This window comes from Emiliania huxleyi (assembly GCF_000372725.1).
Source record: "Emiliania huxleyi CCMP1516 unplaced genomic scaffold EMIHUscaffold_88, whole genome shotgun sequence".
In the NCBI taxonomy this organism is placed as follows: Eukaryota; Haptophyta; order Isochrysidales; family Noelaerhabdaceae; genus Emiliania; species Emiliania huxleyi.
The window spans coordinates 64661-81765 of record NW_005195441.1 but is presented as its reverse complement, the minus strand read 5'-3'; the positions used below and the strand labels follow the sequence as shown (position 1 = coordinate 81765).

Sequence of the window (17105 nt, the reverse complement as noted above, 5' to 3'; positions counted from 1 at the left end):
GGCGGCAAAGGTGAGATCGGCGGCGGGGATGGCAAAACGGAGGAAGGCAGCGGCGACGGCGACACGGACGGAGGCGGCGAAGGCGACACGGACAGATCCGAGGCGGCGCGACGGCGACACGGACGGCGGAGCGGCGACAGCGACACGGAAGAAGGCGACGGCGAGACCGACGGCACGGCGGGGAGGGTGAGGCCGACGGCGGCAGCGGGGAGGAGTGCGGCGGCAACGGCAGCGGTGAGGGCGGCGGCGACGGCGGCGGAGAGAGCGGCGGCGACGGCGAGACCGACGGCGCGGCGGGGAGGGTGAGGCCGATCATGCTTGGCGGCAGCGGGGAGGAGTGCGGCGGCAACGGCAGCGGCGAGGGCGGCGGCGACGGCGGAGGAGAGAGCGGCGGAGAGGGCGGTGGAGAAGGCCGCGGGGAGGGTGGCGGAGAGGGCGGTGGAGGCGAGGGCGGCGGCGACGGCGGAGGAGAGCGCGGAGGCGACAGTGGCGGAGAGGGCGGCGAGGAGGGTGGCGAAATCGCAATAATTCACCTGCGGGAACCGGGACGGCGGGGAGGGGGGGGACCGACTCGTGCCGCGGGCCGCCGGGCAGCGGCCATACCCGCTCGGCGGAGGCAGGGCTCAGAATCGGTTTCAGGCCACAAGGCTGGTGAGTTGGGCGTGACCGTCATCTATAGAACGCGCCCGCTCGGAAGTCTCGGTCTGCGGAAGGTAACGACGATTCGGCTAGGCGTCTGCGGAGGCAAAGGGCGGGCTGGCGATCCGCTACGAGGCCTGTTTGTCGCGGTCGGACAGGCACCCGTCGCATCTGTGGACAGGTGTGACGACGGCAGTCACGAGTTTGCGGCGCAGCCGCGCACGGGGCCCCGCCGTCAGCGGCCACACATGCAAGAGCGGCACAGCATGAGTCGGGGGGGTGTCGGGGCACGACGAGGGTTGCTTCGGCTGGCGCTCTGAGGCCACCAGGCGGCCCCATTTGATGTCCGGGAGGTGCCTCCCGGACGCCTCCCGGACAGCTAACGTGCAGAGCATCGAATAGACGCCTTGCCCGAAAAACGAGAAGCCCGAAGGGGGGGGTCCGAATAAGAGCCTGTTTTTGCCACTTCGTTAGCTCTCCAGGGGTCTCTAATCTTGAAATCCGAGACCCAAATATCAGACCTTGCTTCAAAATCAAAGGTTTGCTTGCCACTGCGTTGCCCGGCGCCCGCGCCTAATTTTCCTCCGCCGCACGGCCGTGCCCCTGCCCCTCACACTCCGACTCCGCCGCAGGACCGGTCTGGCGACCCGGAACGGCCGCCTAGAGTACCACCACCGACCATCCCGACCCCGTGGGGGCCGGGGCGGGCCAGCCAGACGTGAGAGCGCCCCTCCCCCCCTCTCGCGGCGCGTCCCCTCCTTCCTCCCCGCACCCCGCCACCCGGCTCGCCGCCCCGTCGCCGTCGCGAGTCAGCCCTCGGTCAGGTACTGCCAAAGGCGGCCGCAAGCAGCACCATCGCCACCGTGCCGGCGCTGGTGAGCTCTGCGGCCCGTGTAGCGGCCCCTTAGCCCGTCGCCCGGGCACATGGCGCCCTCACACCGCTCCTCGCCCCCGTCTCGCAGGCCAAAATCGTCGACATCGCGTCGGCACTCTCTACGGCGCGCCTGGGCTTGCAGAGGGCGGCTTGGGCGGTGCAGGGTGGCTGGGCCGCCCCCCTCCCGCGGTGCGCCAAGCCTCGGGGGTCGGGGAGACCATCTCGGGTCGCCGAGGGGGCGGGTCGGACGCCCGATCCGGCTGCTGGCCGGAGGACGTCGCCGGCTCCGCGATTTTGGGCGCCCCAGGCGCCTCCAGCCGGGCCGAGCGGCGCCAGCTGGTAGCTGGGGCCGCAGGGCGGTCGGGACGACACCGTATGCTAGTCGGGGTGGATTGTCTAGGGGCGTAAAGTTCGGTAGAGTGTCCGTTTGTGGCCTCCGGACGGGCTCTGGTCGGGAGCCCGCCGGGCCGGCTGAGGCTGTGTGTCCGTCCACTGTGGACCCAGTGATGGCCTAGGAGCCCTGCACGGACGGTGTTTATGCTATGTAACACCTGCGGACCGGAAGGTACCGCCGTGGCGCCGCGAGGGGCCGTCTAAGCGCCAGCGTGACCCTTCCCGGGCCCCCTTGGGTGGGCTCCGGTGCACCCGGCAGGGGTAGACCCGTCGCGGCGGCAGCCGGACCACCGGGAAGCGGGATCTGCGACAAGGAGGGCCACGCCTCCCCGATGAGGGGCCAGCGGAGGGGAGGGGCGAGCCGAGGACGATAGAGAGGCCGCGGATGCGGGCGCGACTCGTCGACCAGGGAGAGCCGGCCCGACCTCCCTGGGCGGGGAGCGACGCGACCCTATAGCCACCGCCCTCGCCCGGGAAGTCGGGCCCACGCCGTCGGCAGGGTCGTCAACAGAATCAGGCAGAGAGGACGAGACGGCGGCGGGGCCGCAGCCAAAAAAGGCTAGGAGGGGAGGTCGGGCCCCGCGCCCGTCGCATAACTATCGGGATGCGAACAGAAGGAAGGACCGAGAGATGGGGGAAGACACCCCGGTCACGCACAGTCAGTGTTCAGCGCCACTCAAGGATTGGCCCAATGCCGTCCAGTCCAGCTCTTACCTTTCGACCAGCGGGGCACCGGACCAAGGCCCGCGCATGCAGGGGTGGTCGGGGAATCGATCTGCAAGTTACATGCGCGCCTTGCTGGCGTGGTTCGCGTTGCACTAGCGGTTTGCAGAGCGCCCTTGCGCTTCTTGCTTCTACCGCGTACCGTAGGGTGCCGAACTTAAGGTAAGGTAGCTTGAGTTAGGGAGCCCTTTTCCTCTGACCGAACTCCTGTTCTAATGTGCCTAACTCCTGCTACCCACCTCTCGGTCCAGCCCGGACCGGCACATACGGGCCCCGCGGCCCGCACCACTGAGGCATCTCCCTCCTACGCTACGAACACCTACGCTCAAGTACGAGTGCCTACGCTACTAGATCCCTACTCCTCCTCCTCCTCCTCCTCCTCCTCCCCCTCCTCCTCCTCCTCCTCCTCACTCGCCGCACCCTCGTCAGCTCCACGTCAGCTCCGGCCGTCGGACCAAAAAAGAAATCCCCGGGCCCTAACTGCTGCTACCCCGTGCCTAACTCAGTGCAAAGCACCTACCTAACTCAAGCTACCTTACCTTAAGTTCGGCACCCTACGGTATTTACGCGGCGGTGAACTTTGCGTCCTCGTCATCGCCCCCCATGTCGTCGTCGTCGTCGTCGTCGTCATCTGTGGCGTCGGGGGGGAGAGAGGTCGGCAGTGCGTCTGAGGTGAGCGAGGGTGCTGCAGTGTGAGGCAAGGGATGCCGCGAGGCGTTGGGAGCGAGGGGGTTGGTCGCACCGTCATCGTCCGTTGGCTCGTCGTCGACGTCGTCGTCATCCTCGTCTTCATCTGTGGCGTCGGGGGGGAGAGAGGTCGGCAGTGCGTCTGAGGTGAGCGAGGGTGCTGCAGTGTGAGGCAAGGGATGCCGCGAGGCGTTGGGAGCGAGGGGGTTGGTCGCACCGAGGGAAGGCGGCGTCGGCGAGGCGGAGGGAGGCGGCGGCGTGGGCGGCGGCGGCGACGGCGACGCGGACGGCGGCGGCGCAGGCGGGGCGGAGGGGGGCGGTGTCGACGGTGGAGCAGGCGGGAGATCCGGGAATGGGTCCACCACATTCACGCAGTTCAGCCCGTCGTTGTTGCCGGTGCCAGCGGAGGCGGCGACGCGCTGGAGCTTGAGCATGTCCCCGCCGGTGATGCCGCACTGGCGACCACCAGCCGTGAAGTCACATGCGACAAGCATCTCCTCCAGAACGGGCCGGTTCATCTTGAAGACGCCAGTCCCGCCGTTGGCGGCGTAGTACATGTCGTCGCCGTACTGAAACGCCGCACCGAAGCCCTTGAAGCCCCGTGAGTTGTCGATGTTCTCGTTGGCCTTGTAGCTGGCGCCGAACCACTCGAAGCGGGAGCGCGCGTACGCGTAGCCGTCGACCGAGGTGCCCGACGGGCTGAGCTTGACGATGAGGGCATTGCCATCCTCGGTGGACAGGCCGATCAGATACGTCGTGCCCCCAAAAGTGTACGGGTTGATGTCAAGGTAGTTGTTGCCGTTGTCGCAGCACGGCCGAAAGGTGGAGACGCTGTCCGTGACCGAGTCGTACGTGTACACGTTGTTCGTCAAGTAGCGCGAGTTGGTGGAGTAGTCCAGCTCGTTCCAGCCAAACTGGGCGGTGAGCGAGGCGATGTTCAGGTTGAGTGCGCCGACGTCAAAATTGATGGTCTCGAGTGCCAAGGTGGTGGTTCCACCGAAGCCGTCGTCCCGGTTTCCGAAGATCCAAGCGCCCGGGCACTGAGTGAAAGGGGACGGCGCGCCCGGCGCGAAGCAGCTGGTGTCCGTGAAGCAGGTACTCACGCTCGGGATCGTCCGCAGGTTCTTCGTGCCCATCCCCACGTAGTAGATGTCGTTGACGATCGTCGCCGAGTTGAGCTCCCCGCCGCTTCTAGTGCCCCCCTTCCCCACGATCGACAGGGCGCAGAGGCACTCCATAGGCTCGGCGATCTGGTTGGCTGCGAAGCGGCAGAAGAAGTCCTGATTATTGCCATCAGTGAACTTGCCGTACGCGATGTCGTCGATCGGGTTGATGAAGAAGGCGTTTGCGAAGCTTGGATTCGCACCACCCGCGTCCACGGCGGTGTCGAGTTGGACAGTGTGGACATCCGAGTACACACCAGTCGAGATGTCCAGCTCAATGAGCGAATAGTCGCCGGTTTTCTTGACGATTTGCATCGGGTTCGGGTGGTTCGTGCAGTCGAAGGCTGACACGGACGCGACGGCCTGGATCCGAGAGAGAAGCAGGAGAAAGCAGAGCCGGCGGCGGCTGCGTGTGTGCATACCCTCAGAAACTGCTCCCAAGCACGCGTGCGCGTGCAAAAGGAAGCAGATGGCGCCGCAGACGACGAGCAAGGAGACGGCGCCGAAGTCATGCGCCGATGCGATGCTGCCCTCCGCCGCGTTCGTCTGCGACCGACAAGCTTGCACCTCGTCAGTCTGGCGCTCCAGCGAGCCCTGCACGAGCGGCATCGGCAAATGGTCGTTGAGGCCGGTGTCGAAGTCGAAGAAGCAAGAGTCGAACTCCGGCAAGATCTTGGAGAGGACGGCCTTAAACTCGTCATGCACTCTCCCGCTCTGGCTCTTCTCGAGGACGGTGGTGGCGAGGGCGGAGAGGGCGGAATCCGCGTCGATGAGAGTGCCGGATGCGCTGTCGGTATGGCCAATGTCGGCGAGTTGGGTGACGTCCGAGCCGGAGGCGTGCCCCGCGAGCAGCCCGAACAACATCTCGCCCCGAATCGCTGCGGCCGCGAGTATGTTGAGAGAGAGAGAGAAGATCATTTATTTGGTCCAGGCGGACCAACTTTCCGAGACCTCGAGAGAAGATCGCCACCGACTTGCGCGTTGCGCCTTGGGGAGTGCGGCAAAACACAACCCCCCCCTGAGGGAGGGAGGGTTCCTGCCGTCTGTTGTTTGATGTGCCCTTGTTTGTTCTCTTGGCACCGTGGAGTGCTGGGGGGGGCGACAGGGAGGATGTTTTAGGGGATGTGGCCTTGAGTTATGTGTACGCCAACTCAGGGTGTGGTGCAGCCAGCTGGCTGTGTGTCTTGTGAGCCTGTTTGTGTCTGTGTGTCGCTCGTGCGTGTCGTCATCATCTGTCTAGCGTCCACCAGCTGACAAAAAACAGTGCAAGTTTGGTGTTCACAGCAGCGGAGGCTGAGTGAAGACCGCATGCGATGTGTGAGGAGAGGTATCCGTGAGTACCCTACGATAAACTAGTGGCCTACCACGAGTTGGGGCCCCCACTGCCACCCCAATCGTTATCGGAACGTGTCAGGATTTGTCCTCGGGGCAGCCTGTCCCACGACGGCGTGCATGCACGGCTGCTGTGGCGTGGGTCCTGTGCTCGTCTTCTGTGCTCGTCTGTGCTCGTCAGGTCAGTGCTCGTGAGTGTGCGTGGGCAATGCTGGAGGAGACCCCGATGCAAACCCGCGCTCTCGGCTGCTGCCACTCACCGGACGCGGAGGCGGTCGCGGTCAAGGCCTCAGCGCCCGTCCGTGTCGAGGACCTCGGGGTGAGGGCGCGAGTGCTGCCAAGAGCGTTGCCGCGCCTGATATTGTACGCGGGCGTGACCTGCGTCACGCCCGATGCTTTGCTCCTGCGGCTCCAGCGCGAGGAGGCGGACGACATGCTGACGATCCTCCTCTGGCGCACCGTCTTCGTCTGCGTGATGCTCACTCCGGTCGCCGCCTCGCTCCGCGGCGGGTTTGCGAAGCTGTTCGCTGGCCTCGCCGCCGCGCCGCCCGTGCAGGTGCTGGCGGCCGGCGCTCTGCAGGCGCTGGCGACCGTCACGTTCGGCGCCTCGCTGATGGTGTGTGACCCGGCGCAGGCCCTGATCCTGACAAGCCTAGCACCGCTCTGGGCGGCACTCTTGGGCGCACTCCTGTTTGACGAGCCCGTCAGCGGCCGAACGCTCGGCGCCCTCGCCTTGGCCCTCACGTCGGTGGTGATTGCCTTTGCGCCCGCGGCGCTGGGGGTCGACGCAGCGGAGCGCGACGCGTATGAGGCCCTCGACGCGCGGCTCGCGGCGGCGCGGCGGGAGAAGGCGGCGGCCGGCGTGGGCATGGCTGGTGCGGGCGGCGGTGGCGGCGACGCCAACGGCGCCGCCGGTGCGGTGGGATGGCTGGAGCAGTGGCCGCTGCTTGTGCCGATCAGCACGGGGCAGTTCATGGCCGGCTACATCGTCGCGACCCGCCGCCTCGCCCACTCGCACCCGCGCGCATGCGGCCCCGCCATCCCCGCCCTCGGCGCCTACCTCGCCCTGCTCGTGCTCGGGGCGGCGAAGCTCGCGACCGAGGGAGCCCGAGGCCTGGTCCCTCCGAGCGGCACCTTCGTCGCCCTCTCCGCCCTCAACGCCTTTGGCATCTCCGCGATGCACATTGCCATCGCCCTCGTCTCCGGCCGCGTCCCGCCGACAGAGGTCGCCATCGCGCTGCTGCTCGAGGTGCCGCTCGGCCCGCTCTGGATGGTCGCCGGCGTCGGCGAGCCGCTTTCCGCCTTCACCATGTCCGGCGGTGCGCTGCTCATCGCCACGATCGCCGGCAAGGAGCTGCTCGACGCGCACTGGCCGCGGGAGGCGTTTGAGCAGTTCGACGTGGAGGGCGCAGTGGCCTGCAAGATCCCACCCTTCCCCGACACGCGCACGTCCCCCGACGCGCCGCACGCATCCATCTCGGACCCTTCTCCGCGTGTCCGGAACTCATCCTTCGGACGGATCCCCTCCATCACCGACCTCATGAACATGGTGCGGTGAGGCCTTCTGCCCTCTGGCTCTGCTTGCTCCAGCGCCCGCATACATGGGGGATTCACGAGAGATGAGTATCATAAACGGCGCTCTCGGGGATGGGATGGTGTACTGTATGTGTGCGCATGCGGTGTAAGCGGTGGCCGGTGCGCGCCGCCCCTTCAGCTCTGGAGCGAAGGCGGAACGGCAACGGGGGTGGGGTGGAGAAGGAGAGCGGAGAGCGACGGGGCGCGCGTCTCAGGCTGCCGGCCCGCGGTCAGACGTGTTGCATGGTATGCAAGAGGACATGAAAAGACACACTCAAGAGGCGTGGAGCACGTCCAACGAGCCACACGCTCTACCGGTACTCTGGCGCGGGTGGCGGTCTACGGGAGGCTCTAGGACTCTACGGGAGGGCTCTGGATCTAGGAGAAGCCGGTGGGTCTCGCAGTGCCGATCCACTAGCTGCTATAAGAGATGGCGCCGTCACCGGCAGATGACGCCCGCCAGGCTAGGCATTGGGACTACCGGGGGCTGGTACGTCCCGTGCCGGACGCCGGGGAAGAGCAAGAGCAGGCTGACCTCGCCCGCCCAGCCAAGCGCGGTACTGCTCTTGCTCGCGTCCACGGGCTCGATGCTCCCCTCAAGTCGCACACTGCACTGCTGCGCGGTCACGCGGGGCAGCGTGTCTCCGTCTCGGCGGTTTCGCCTGTAGACCCCATCCAGAGCAGGGCCGATGACACTCTCGTCGAGGCGCTTGTCAAGCCATTTGCCGCCAACCTCAGCGCCCATGAGCATGCAGCCCTCGCCCGTCTCGACTCGGACGGTGAAGTGGATGGGCCTTCGCTTGGCAAGCATGGGTGGGCAAGCAAGATCTGCCTCTGTGACGACCTGTGACTTTGTGGACGGCAACCGGTTCCGGTTCAGTGTGTTCTAGGGAAAGCAGGGTGGGCCTATACAGTACTCATCGGGGGCGACGCAATCGGCGATAGGGGTGCGTCGCTGGCGAGCGAGGGCTACGGGCCAGTTGTCACTTCGGCGGCGCACCCAGCCTACCTCGGCGCGCGCAGGCATACCAACAACACGGCGGAACTAACCGCCCTAGCCGAACTCCTCCGGGCTCTCCTGTCCTCGTCACCGCAACGAGCGGGCTCACGCGGAGTAGTGCGGACCGACAGCGAGTACGCGGCGGCGTGCATGATGGGGAGGATGACCCCCAAAACGAACAGACAGCTAGCGGAGCGCCTTCGTTCCCTCTGGCGACGCCTTCGCGCCAAACACACCGTGACGTGGAGGCATGTGGCGGGTCACAGCGGCAACAAATGGAACGACTACGTCGACGAGCTAGCTGCTCGCGGCAGGCAAGGTGACAGAGGCTCAAACGCTGCCGAGTGGGCGGACAACACCATCCCGACGGACACTCCCGACGAGGGGAGCGACACGGAAGGACCCGCCCCCGCCCCTCGGGGCGGGGGCCCCCGCCCCCCCGGGGGGCCCTTTGGGGCCCCTCCAGGGGGCGACCCCTCCGGGGAGGCCGGCCCTCCCCGTGCCGGTTCTCCCCAACCAACCCCGCCGGCAGCGCGAGCTGCCAGCCATATTGAGCGGTTCAACCGCGTCGCGCACTCGTCCCAACCGAGGGCCGCAGACTCGTTCTGCGCGCCAACGGCTGGTGACGCTGTGTTGCCCTTGAGCTAGTCCTTCCCCGGTCGCCTAGCCTCTGCGCTGTCTGGCGGACGCCTGTATGCCATGCACGCGGACCACGCTTGCGTGGATACGTGGCTGGCAGGCTGACCCGTGTGCGGGGTAACCCGCGCACGGGGAAGCTTCACGGGTTCGAGCCGTCAAACATTGAGCAGCGGAGGTGTGCCGAGGGGGGCCGGGAGGCGGTAAGCCGTCGTCGCCCGGCGCTGCATGCAGCACCGTGGCGATGGCGCTAAGAGGTTCCTCTTTTCCGCGCCCCCCCCGCAAGGCGCGCGATACACATGTTCTCGAGGTGCACGAGGTGGATATCCTTTGGCCGCGTTGGGTAGCGAGGTGTTGCGTGTGTGTGGTAGCGTGTGTATCAAGAATACTCACTCACACTTCCGGTTCACCCCAAGCGCCCGAAACCTGATTGGGGACTGTCCGAGAATTTTCTGAACAAAAGTCTGTCGCACACGCACGATTCACACAACAGGCAAAGCGCGGACGACGGCTTCTAATAGAAGCCGTCGTCCTCACAGAAGCCGTCGTCGGATTCGCAGTCAGAAGGCGGATGGTCGAATCCGCGAGCACCGTGGTGCTCGCCGAGAGGACCATCCCCATCATCTTCCGACTCCATCCCCCCCCCGTCGCACCCGCCGCGCCCCCCGCCGGCGCTCGTGGCGGGACTTCCCGCCCCCCCCGCCAGCGCCGCCCCGCAACTCCTCCCGGTCCCCCTCAAAGAGGAGCACCCGCCCCTCAGCTCGGAGTCGAGCGCGGCTGGCCGCCGGACGCTCCATCAGCACGCGTACACCGTCCGGCTGACGATCTGCCCAGGCGCTCGCTTCGGCCTGCACCTCAACGACGCCAACCGGGTGGTGCGGCTGGACGCAGACGGCCTTTGCCGCAGCGGACGGCAAGCTCCAGCCGGGAGACACGATCCTCTCGGTGAACGGCGTGCAGGACGGGCGCACCGTCGTCTTTCAGGCGGCGCGGGCAGCTGAGCTGGCTCCGCCACCCGCAGACGGCGCGCCGCCTCCGCTGCCTCCGCAGCTGCAGCAGACGCTCACGAGCGCGACGGGCTGGCTGCGCAGCCGGCTCGGCGGCGGTGGTGCGGGCGGCGCGGGAGAGGGCGCTGTCGCGGAGGCAGCAGCCGCGCTTCGCGTATTGCGCGCCTGGGCTTGTTGATGTTCTCGGCGTCGCCCTATTATTAAGAAAATTTAAAAAAAGAAATCCGTGCGACCCCACACTACAGAGGCGTGAATCCTTTAGGATTCTCGCCCGCTCTGCTGAGGGGAGGAGCCGGACGATCGCTCGGTCGAGCCTGCCCTGCTGGTCTTTGACCTCATGTTGACGTTCTGTTCACAGACGGATCCGTCTAGTGAATCTCGGCGGGCGCGGCCCTCACTCCGAAACAGGTGCGGCGTGGTGGTGCGGGGCGGCGCGGCCGCCTGCACCGCACCGGGTCTCTGGCCATTGGAGCAGAGAGCAGTGGTCGCGCCGCCCATGTCCGGACCAACACCCTGACCGGCGAAGAGGCGGGTCTGCCCCGCCGTCCCAGGCGACGAGTCCGGGCAGTGCACGCAGGAGCGATCGCAAACCCTTTGCAGACTCGTTACTTCTTCGAACCTTCCTCTCGCGACGCCACTTTGCAACCGCTGCCAGCTCCCACCCAGCGCCACCGCTCTCTGCTGCCCCGCTCTCAGCTGCCGCCCCTTTCTCACGCTGCGGCGCTCGCCTGCCCCCTCTCCCCGCCGCAGCTGCCTCTTCCCTGTGCCAGCCATTCCGGGCCGCTCAGTGTATGGCACGTTCACGGCCATCGTCAAGCAGGATGAGCCCATCACAAGCGGTGAGGTCGAACTCCGCGTCTACGGCCCCTTCAACATCGAAGTTTCGAAAGAGACGACCGACCTCTGCTTCGGAACTGGCGTCGCCTGCCCGACCTCAGCTCTCGTGCAAGGCGTGGTCCGCCAAAAGGTGCCGAGCAGCGGGTTCGTGTCTCAGGCCGGCATCGAGATCGAGATCCGCGGGAACGGCAAATCGCTCGCCTGCTACTACATCAGCGTTGAAGTCGGCAGGAGCGGCGATGTTCCTCCGCCCGCGCCGCCTCCTTAGGTGCTGTCGCCTCCGCCGCCGCTCTTCGGCGCCACCGCCAATCTGGTGGAGCGCAGCGTGCCAGGCGTGGGAAGCAGCGGAGGCCCGCGTTCCTAGAAGGTTCCTAGAAGGTTCCTAGAAGGTTCCTAGCAGCGGAGGCCCGCGTTCCATACCTCTCTCCCCGCGCGCCCCACACCGCACTGCTCCCCAGAGCCTTCCTTGCTCGAGTAGGAACCTGCACGTGCGCGGACGGCCTCGTCTACCGCGTCGGCGCCTTCGCATCCGGCGGCGGTTGTGGACCGCTCGCGTGCATCGGGGGCGAGCCAGGGCCCTGCTCCGCCGACAATGCGGCCGGCGGCGGAGTGCGGGTTACCTGCGCCGAACCGGTTGCCGTTCCTCCGCCGCCGCCAGCTCCGCCAACCCCTCCCCCGTCGCCGCCCCCGCCGCCCTCGCCCGCGCCACCGCCATCGCCGTCGCCCCCGCCGCCTTCGCCCGCGCCACCGCCATCGCCGTCGCCCCCGCCGCCTTCGCCCACGCCACCGCCATCGCCGTCGCCCCCGCCGCCCTCGCCCGCGCCACCGCCATCGCCTTCGCCCCCGCCGCCCACAACAAAGCCGCAGGAGCCACCTGCCGCGCCGCCTTCGCCAGCGCCGCCGCCTTCTCCCGCGCCGCCGCCGCCGCCGCCGGCGCCGCCCTCACCGCCGCCGCCGCCGCCGCCCTCCCCGCCTCCCCGCCGCCCTCACCATCGCCTCTCCCGCCGCCCTCGCCGCATCCGCCGCCCTCGCCGCCGCCGCCTCCGCCGCCCCTCCCACCCCCGCCGCCTCCGCCGCCGCCTCCGCCCTCACCGCCTCCGCCCCCGCCGCCCCCGCCGCCCCTCCCGCCCCCGTCGCGCCCTCCGCCGACCTGGTCGGATACATGTTATTGAGAAAGAAGCAAATACGTCTTATGGCGCTGTGCGCTGGCCTATGAGAGGTTGAGGTGCGAGCCCTGGAGGCCCTGGGGATGGGGGGAGACTACCCGCGGGCCTATAGAAGGCCTGCAGGTGGTTGTTCACACGACAGACAAGGTGCGGGCGACGGCTTCCTCAGAAGCCGTCGCCCCCACCACAGCGGGACCGATGCGGAAAAAGGTGCCAAGCGGGTGGGAAAGGAGAGGCTCAGGAGCAGGCTGCGGGAAAAGCTGTTCCGAGTTCCTTGGCTGCCCCCCACCCATGTGGCGAGAGCAGAGGCAACTAGTGGTAGCAAAAGTAGCAGCCGCCGCAAAGCTGGGTTTTGGGGCAGTGCTTTCGGGTTGTTCTTGCACCACGGCTTGCACACGTTTGCCGGCGGTGGAGGCGGCCCGCAGGGGTCGCAGCACCCGAGCGTGCCGCACGCGATGCGGCCGCCGTCATACCCGTGCACGACATTGCGAACAAATCCCCTAATCTTTTGATCCGCAGCGAGCGCTCGTCCACCTACTAACCGCGCTAGTGGTGTAGTAAAATTTTACAACAAAACTCCCTCGCACGACACTGGGCACGGGACTGGCGCGCACTGGCACTAACACAGGTACACTGGCGCGCACTGGCACTAACACAGGCACACTACGGGAGCCGCCTAAGCGGCTCCTGCGAGGACGGCGAGGCACTTAGCTCCGTGCACTCGACCGCCCTCGCCGCAGGCAAGCTCATGTGGTGTAGTAGAACACGCTTCGAAGCAATCAACAACCAATGACGCCAGCAGGAGCGATCTAGGGGGGGGGGGGGGGGGGGCTCGGCGACGACGCGCTGCGCGTGGCGGAGGAGCACGCCGCCGCACGGCTCGTGGAGCGTCCCGAGTGCCCTCCTCTCGCGGCTCGGACCGTCGGAGTATGCCGATGGACCGTCCACGTGTTTTGGGAGTCACGAATAAACTGGCACACGGGATGCTTTGGTGTGGGCATTGACTGCCACTGCGCACTGCCACTGCGCACTGGCAGCGGCGTGACGCGTGTGGGGCGGTAAGACTTTGCGATGGCGGCGGCTCGGACCGTACCTCGGAGTATGCAGGGCGTACATCAAAATCAAGGGGACTCGACGCTCGGGGTGTGGAGAGGCAACAGAGTTTATTTAATGCACAGTAAGAGCTGGTGGGCAGGTACTTCTAATGGACATGCTGACATGCGCGAGCGGCCCTACACCGGGCCGCAGCGGCGTGACACTCCACGTACCAATCTCATGCAAGAGCGGAAGCTGAGCACAGGAGTACGAGAAGAAGCAGGCAGTTCGGAGGTAGAACGAAAACGAGATCCCATGAAAGGTACATCATAGGCTGCAGATACTCTCTGTGTACACGATGAAACCAGTCACCCCAGCGCTCGCGCATCAAGTCGGCGATCAGAGCGTTCATGCGTTCCGTGTCAATCTCGCCATTGCTGCGCCGACCCGACGCGTACATAGACGCTTCCCATTGCTGGTGGAGGAGAACCATCGCCGCTGGGCTGCAGACGGGCGCTGCTCAGCGAAAGGTTGACGAACTCCTTGGAGGGCGGCTCTTGAGTGAGTGAAGGAGCTCGCTAATAGGGCGTCGCAAGAAAAAGAAAAAAATTAGAAGCGCCAAGCGTGGCAGCCAGCTGGCTGTGTGTCTTGTGAGCCTGTTTGTGTCTGTGTGTCGCTCGTGCGTGTCGTCATCATCTGTCCAGCGTCCACCCATACCGCGGTTGGTGTCCATCCAGTCCGAGCCTGGCTGTTCTTCACCTTGAGCACTGGTGAGCACTGGATAGGGTCGATTCCGCATGGTACGGGACCCCTCGATCGTCTCGCCCTCCCTCACTGGTGTGTTCATTGGGGGGGGTTCCTAACAAACACGGTACAGGATCGAGGTGCACGCTGCTGAGGGACCCCAGAGGGTAGATCGAGCAGTGTCGTCCCCCCTCTCCATCATCTCACTGGGAGACGTCGGCGGCGAAGACGGTGTGACCGATCGAGCTACAAGAGGAGCTTGTTCAGCATGATCAGGTGAGGCCCAAGCGCACGTTCTTCACCTTCCTACCTAACCAGTAACCTAACCTAAAGCGTGTGTGTGTGTGTTGACTGTTGTTTCCTGGAGGCAACCGATGGCTAGTGCCATTTCACTGTGGCACAACTCGCGTTACAAAACCTTGATTTGACCATTTGCGCCATTTTTCCCCTCGGTGCCTTCACGGTGGAGCTGTGACCGCGCCGAGTGGACGGGGGAACTCGGCAGGTGGCGCGGAGTGCCCCCGTCCACTTGGCGGGGTCGCAGCTGCTTCTGCGCGTCCTGGGGAGGGACAAAATTGTCGCCGCCGGAGACGACGCTCGACGCCGCTGAGATCGGAGATCAAGCTCTGACAGGTCGCACGTCGCTCCTTTGACGCCGACGTGACTCACCCGTGCAGATCACATCAGGACACGGTCTCGACGCGCTCGGCACGACGCCTGCGACCCGTCTCGGGTCAGGTGGCACGACGCTCATCGCGCCTACCAGCGCTGCCGTACAGGTTGCCACGACGAGGTCGAGCACGCTTCTATACGCTCGCCCAGCCTTCCTTTCCATCCCATTAGGCAGCCTGGGAACGGCGGCGGTCAGAGGCAAAGCCTACGAGGGGTGGTGGAACCACATGTCACGGCTACTGCCGGCTCGACCCCAAATAGCCTCCGAAGGCTGACTTTGCGGCACCATCATCGGACGATGTCGACGAGTTGGGTCAATCTCGCGGTAGCCAGATGACCTCTCTTCCTAGGAGCATCGGCCATGGCCGCAGGGAGCGCGGGGGAGGGCGCTGGAAGCAACACGGAGCTCCGTTGGAGACGTTTTCAAGATTAGCGTGTCAGAGTGAAATGGCACTAGCCGATGCGAGTCGACTGGTGTGTGTCGTCGTGGTTTCGTATCAAGAATACTCACTCCCTCACACCCACGCGCAACGCACAGAATTCTGAATTGTGCTCACACACGCTTGACCGAGAGTCTCACATGCACATATTCTGAAAGGGCGCGAGGGCACCCAGGGGCAAGGGGATCCTTCCTAAGAAACCCCACGCCCGCCCTAGCAACCCAGAGTCCGTCCACTCGCGCTTGACGGGACACTCTCGCACGTGGATCCGCCATTCGCGCTGCTGTCTCTGGCCGCGCTAGCAGCAACCGCGGCCACGGGCTGCGCCGGGGGCGGGGGAGGCAGGCTCCGGTTCAGCTCGCGAGCCTCGATCACAACGCCCTCGTCCGCAGCATCCGCGCCGCGATGTAACCGCTCACCCACCGGCTTGACGGCTTTGCGGGCACCGACCGGCGTCGCCTCCTCCTCCGCCTGCGCCGCCTCCTTCGCCTCCTCCTCCGCCTGCGCCGCCGCCTTCGCCTCCTCCTCCGCCTGCGCCGCCGCCTTCTCCGCGGCCGCCTTTGCCGGCTTCGCCTCATACGGGCTCGGAGAAGGCGGAGCGGGCGGAGCAGGCGGAGAACACCTTGGGCTCCTTGGACTCCTTGGCGTGCCGGCGGGCGAGATCATCGCGCGGAGGCTCCGGCTCAGGTCGACCTGGCCCTGGATGGACGCCTCGAGCCTCGCCTGGAGGTGAGGCAAGGTAAGGTAGGGTAAGGTGAACGTCTCGCCACACACAAGGTGGCGGGGCAATGGCCAGGCCAACCCTCGCGGCTCCACGTCTAGGAGAGGCGTGAGCCCCACGGCATTCAACGTGCTAGGCCCGGTAACGCGTGGGTGGTGCGTGTGCGTGTGAGTGTGTGTGGGGAGGGCCACGCCTGGAGGAGCACGTCCGCCGCCTCCTCGAACGTGGGCCGCTCGAGCGGGTCGAAGGCGAAGCACGCCTCGGCGAGCTGCGCGACGGCCTGCGGCCACTCTGCCGGCGCGAAGCAAAGCGCGCCGGGCTGCCCCCCGGGGTTCGAGGTCGGCCGCATCTCGCCCTTGGTCACCTTGTTGAGAAGGTCGAGCGGCGAGAGGTGGCCGGACTCGAGCAGCGCGGCGAAGGGCGGCCGGCGGGTCGCGATGTGGACGAGCAGCCCGCCAAAGGACCAGACGTCGCACGGCTTGCCGTACCGGTCCTGCCGGAGCACCTCGGGCGCCATGTAGACTGGCGTGCCGGCCATCGACATGGTCATCGCCGCGCTCGCTCGCTCGAGCGAGAAGGCGCCCGCGTGCAAGCCGGCGGAGGGGGCGGGCTGCATGTTCTCGCGCGACGCGCCAAAGTCTGCCACCTTGGCAGTCATCATCGGCAGTTTGAGCAGCACGTTGCCCGGCTTGAGGTCGCGGTGGATCACGCGGTGGCTGTGAAGGTACGCCATCCCGCGCGCCACCTCGGTGGCCACGCTGAGGTACGGCGTCGTCCACGAGGCGGGCGTGCCGCGCGGCGTGTTCGCCTGGAGGTGTGGGGAGGTGTGGGGAGGTGTGCGGAGGTGTGGGGAGGTGTGGGGAGGTGTGGGGAGATGTGGGGAGGTGTGGGGAGGTGTGCGGAGGTGCGGGGAGGTGTGGGGAGGTGTGGGGAGGTGTGGGGAGGTGCGGGGAGGTGTGGGGAGGTGCGGGGAGGTGTGGGGAGGTGTGGGGAGGTGCGGGGAGGTGTGGGGAGGTGTGGGGAGGTGTGGGGAGGTGTGGGGAGGTGTGGGGAGGTGCGGCGAGGTGTGGGGAGGTGCGGGGAGGTGTGGGGAGGTGTGGGGAGGTGTGGGGAGATGCGGGGGAGGTCGCCTGGCTGAGGAAGTCGTCCAGCGCGAGGTCCATCAGCTCCGTCAGGATGCCGTGGTTGCGGTCGCCGTCCGAGACGAGCCCGAGGGTGAGGAGCACGTTTGGGTGGCGGAGCTTGAGCGCGAGGCGGCACTCCTCGACCAGCACCTGCATCGCTCGGTTGGCCGCCTCCTTGCTGAAGCGCAGCCGCTTGCACGCCACCCCCGTCGAGGCGTACAGTGCCTGGTAGACGTCTCCGGCGGCGCCCGAGCCGATGAGCTCGCCGAGGGAGATCGCGTCCCACGACATGAGCTCGAAGTTGGAGAAGCTGCCCACAGAACGCGGAACGACTTGG

The 17105-nt window shown here is 66.6% G+C and overlaps 3 protein-coding genes across 3 annotated transcripts in view; 1 reads left to right on the top strand and 2 right to left on the bottom strand.

The window, feature by feature from the left end:
* Positions 1-4482: 4482 nt before the first annotated feature.
* On the bottom strand, positions 4483-5414 carry EMIHUDRAFT_438875 (hypothetical protein; the record flags this gene model as incomplete). The annotated part of the gene is made up of 1 exon (XM_005758117.1): positions 4483-5414. A coding segment is annotated over exon 1 (915 nt), but the record flags the coding sequence as incomplete, so codon positions are not given.
* A 605-nt stretch (positions 5415-6019) lies between these two features.
* Positions 6020-7369, top strand: EMIHUDRAFT_219795 (hypothetical protein; the record flags this gene model as incomplete). Its single annotated transcript, XM_005758116.1, has 2 exons — positions 6020-6559; positions 6782-7369. 2 exons carry the CDS (start codon positions 6020-6022, stop codon positions 7367-7369), a joined length of 1128 nt encoding a protein of 375 aa, XP_005758173.1.
* An 8128-nt stretch (positions 7370-15497) lies between these two features.
* Positions 15498-17105, bottom strand: part of EMIHUDRAFT_219792 (hypothetical protein) — a gene marked incomplete at both ends in the record, with an annotated part of 2614 nt that continues 1006 nt past the window's right edge. Inside the window, 3 exons of the mRNA XM_005758115.1 lie at positions 15498-15563; positions 15850-16389; positions 16871-17078. Coding sequence (XP_005758172.1) covers positions 15498-15563; positions 15850-16389; positions 16871-17078 — 814 coding nt within the window. The remainder of the gene's footprint in view (positions 15564-15849; positions 16390-16870; positions 17079-17105) is intronic.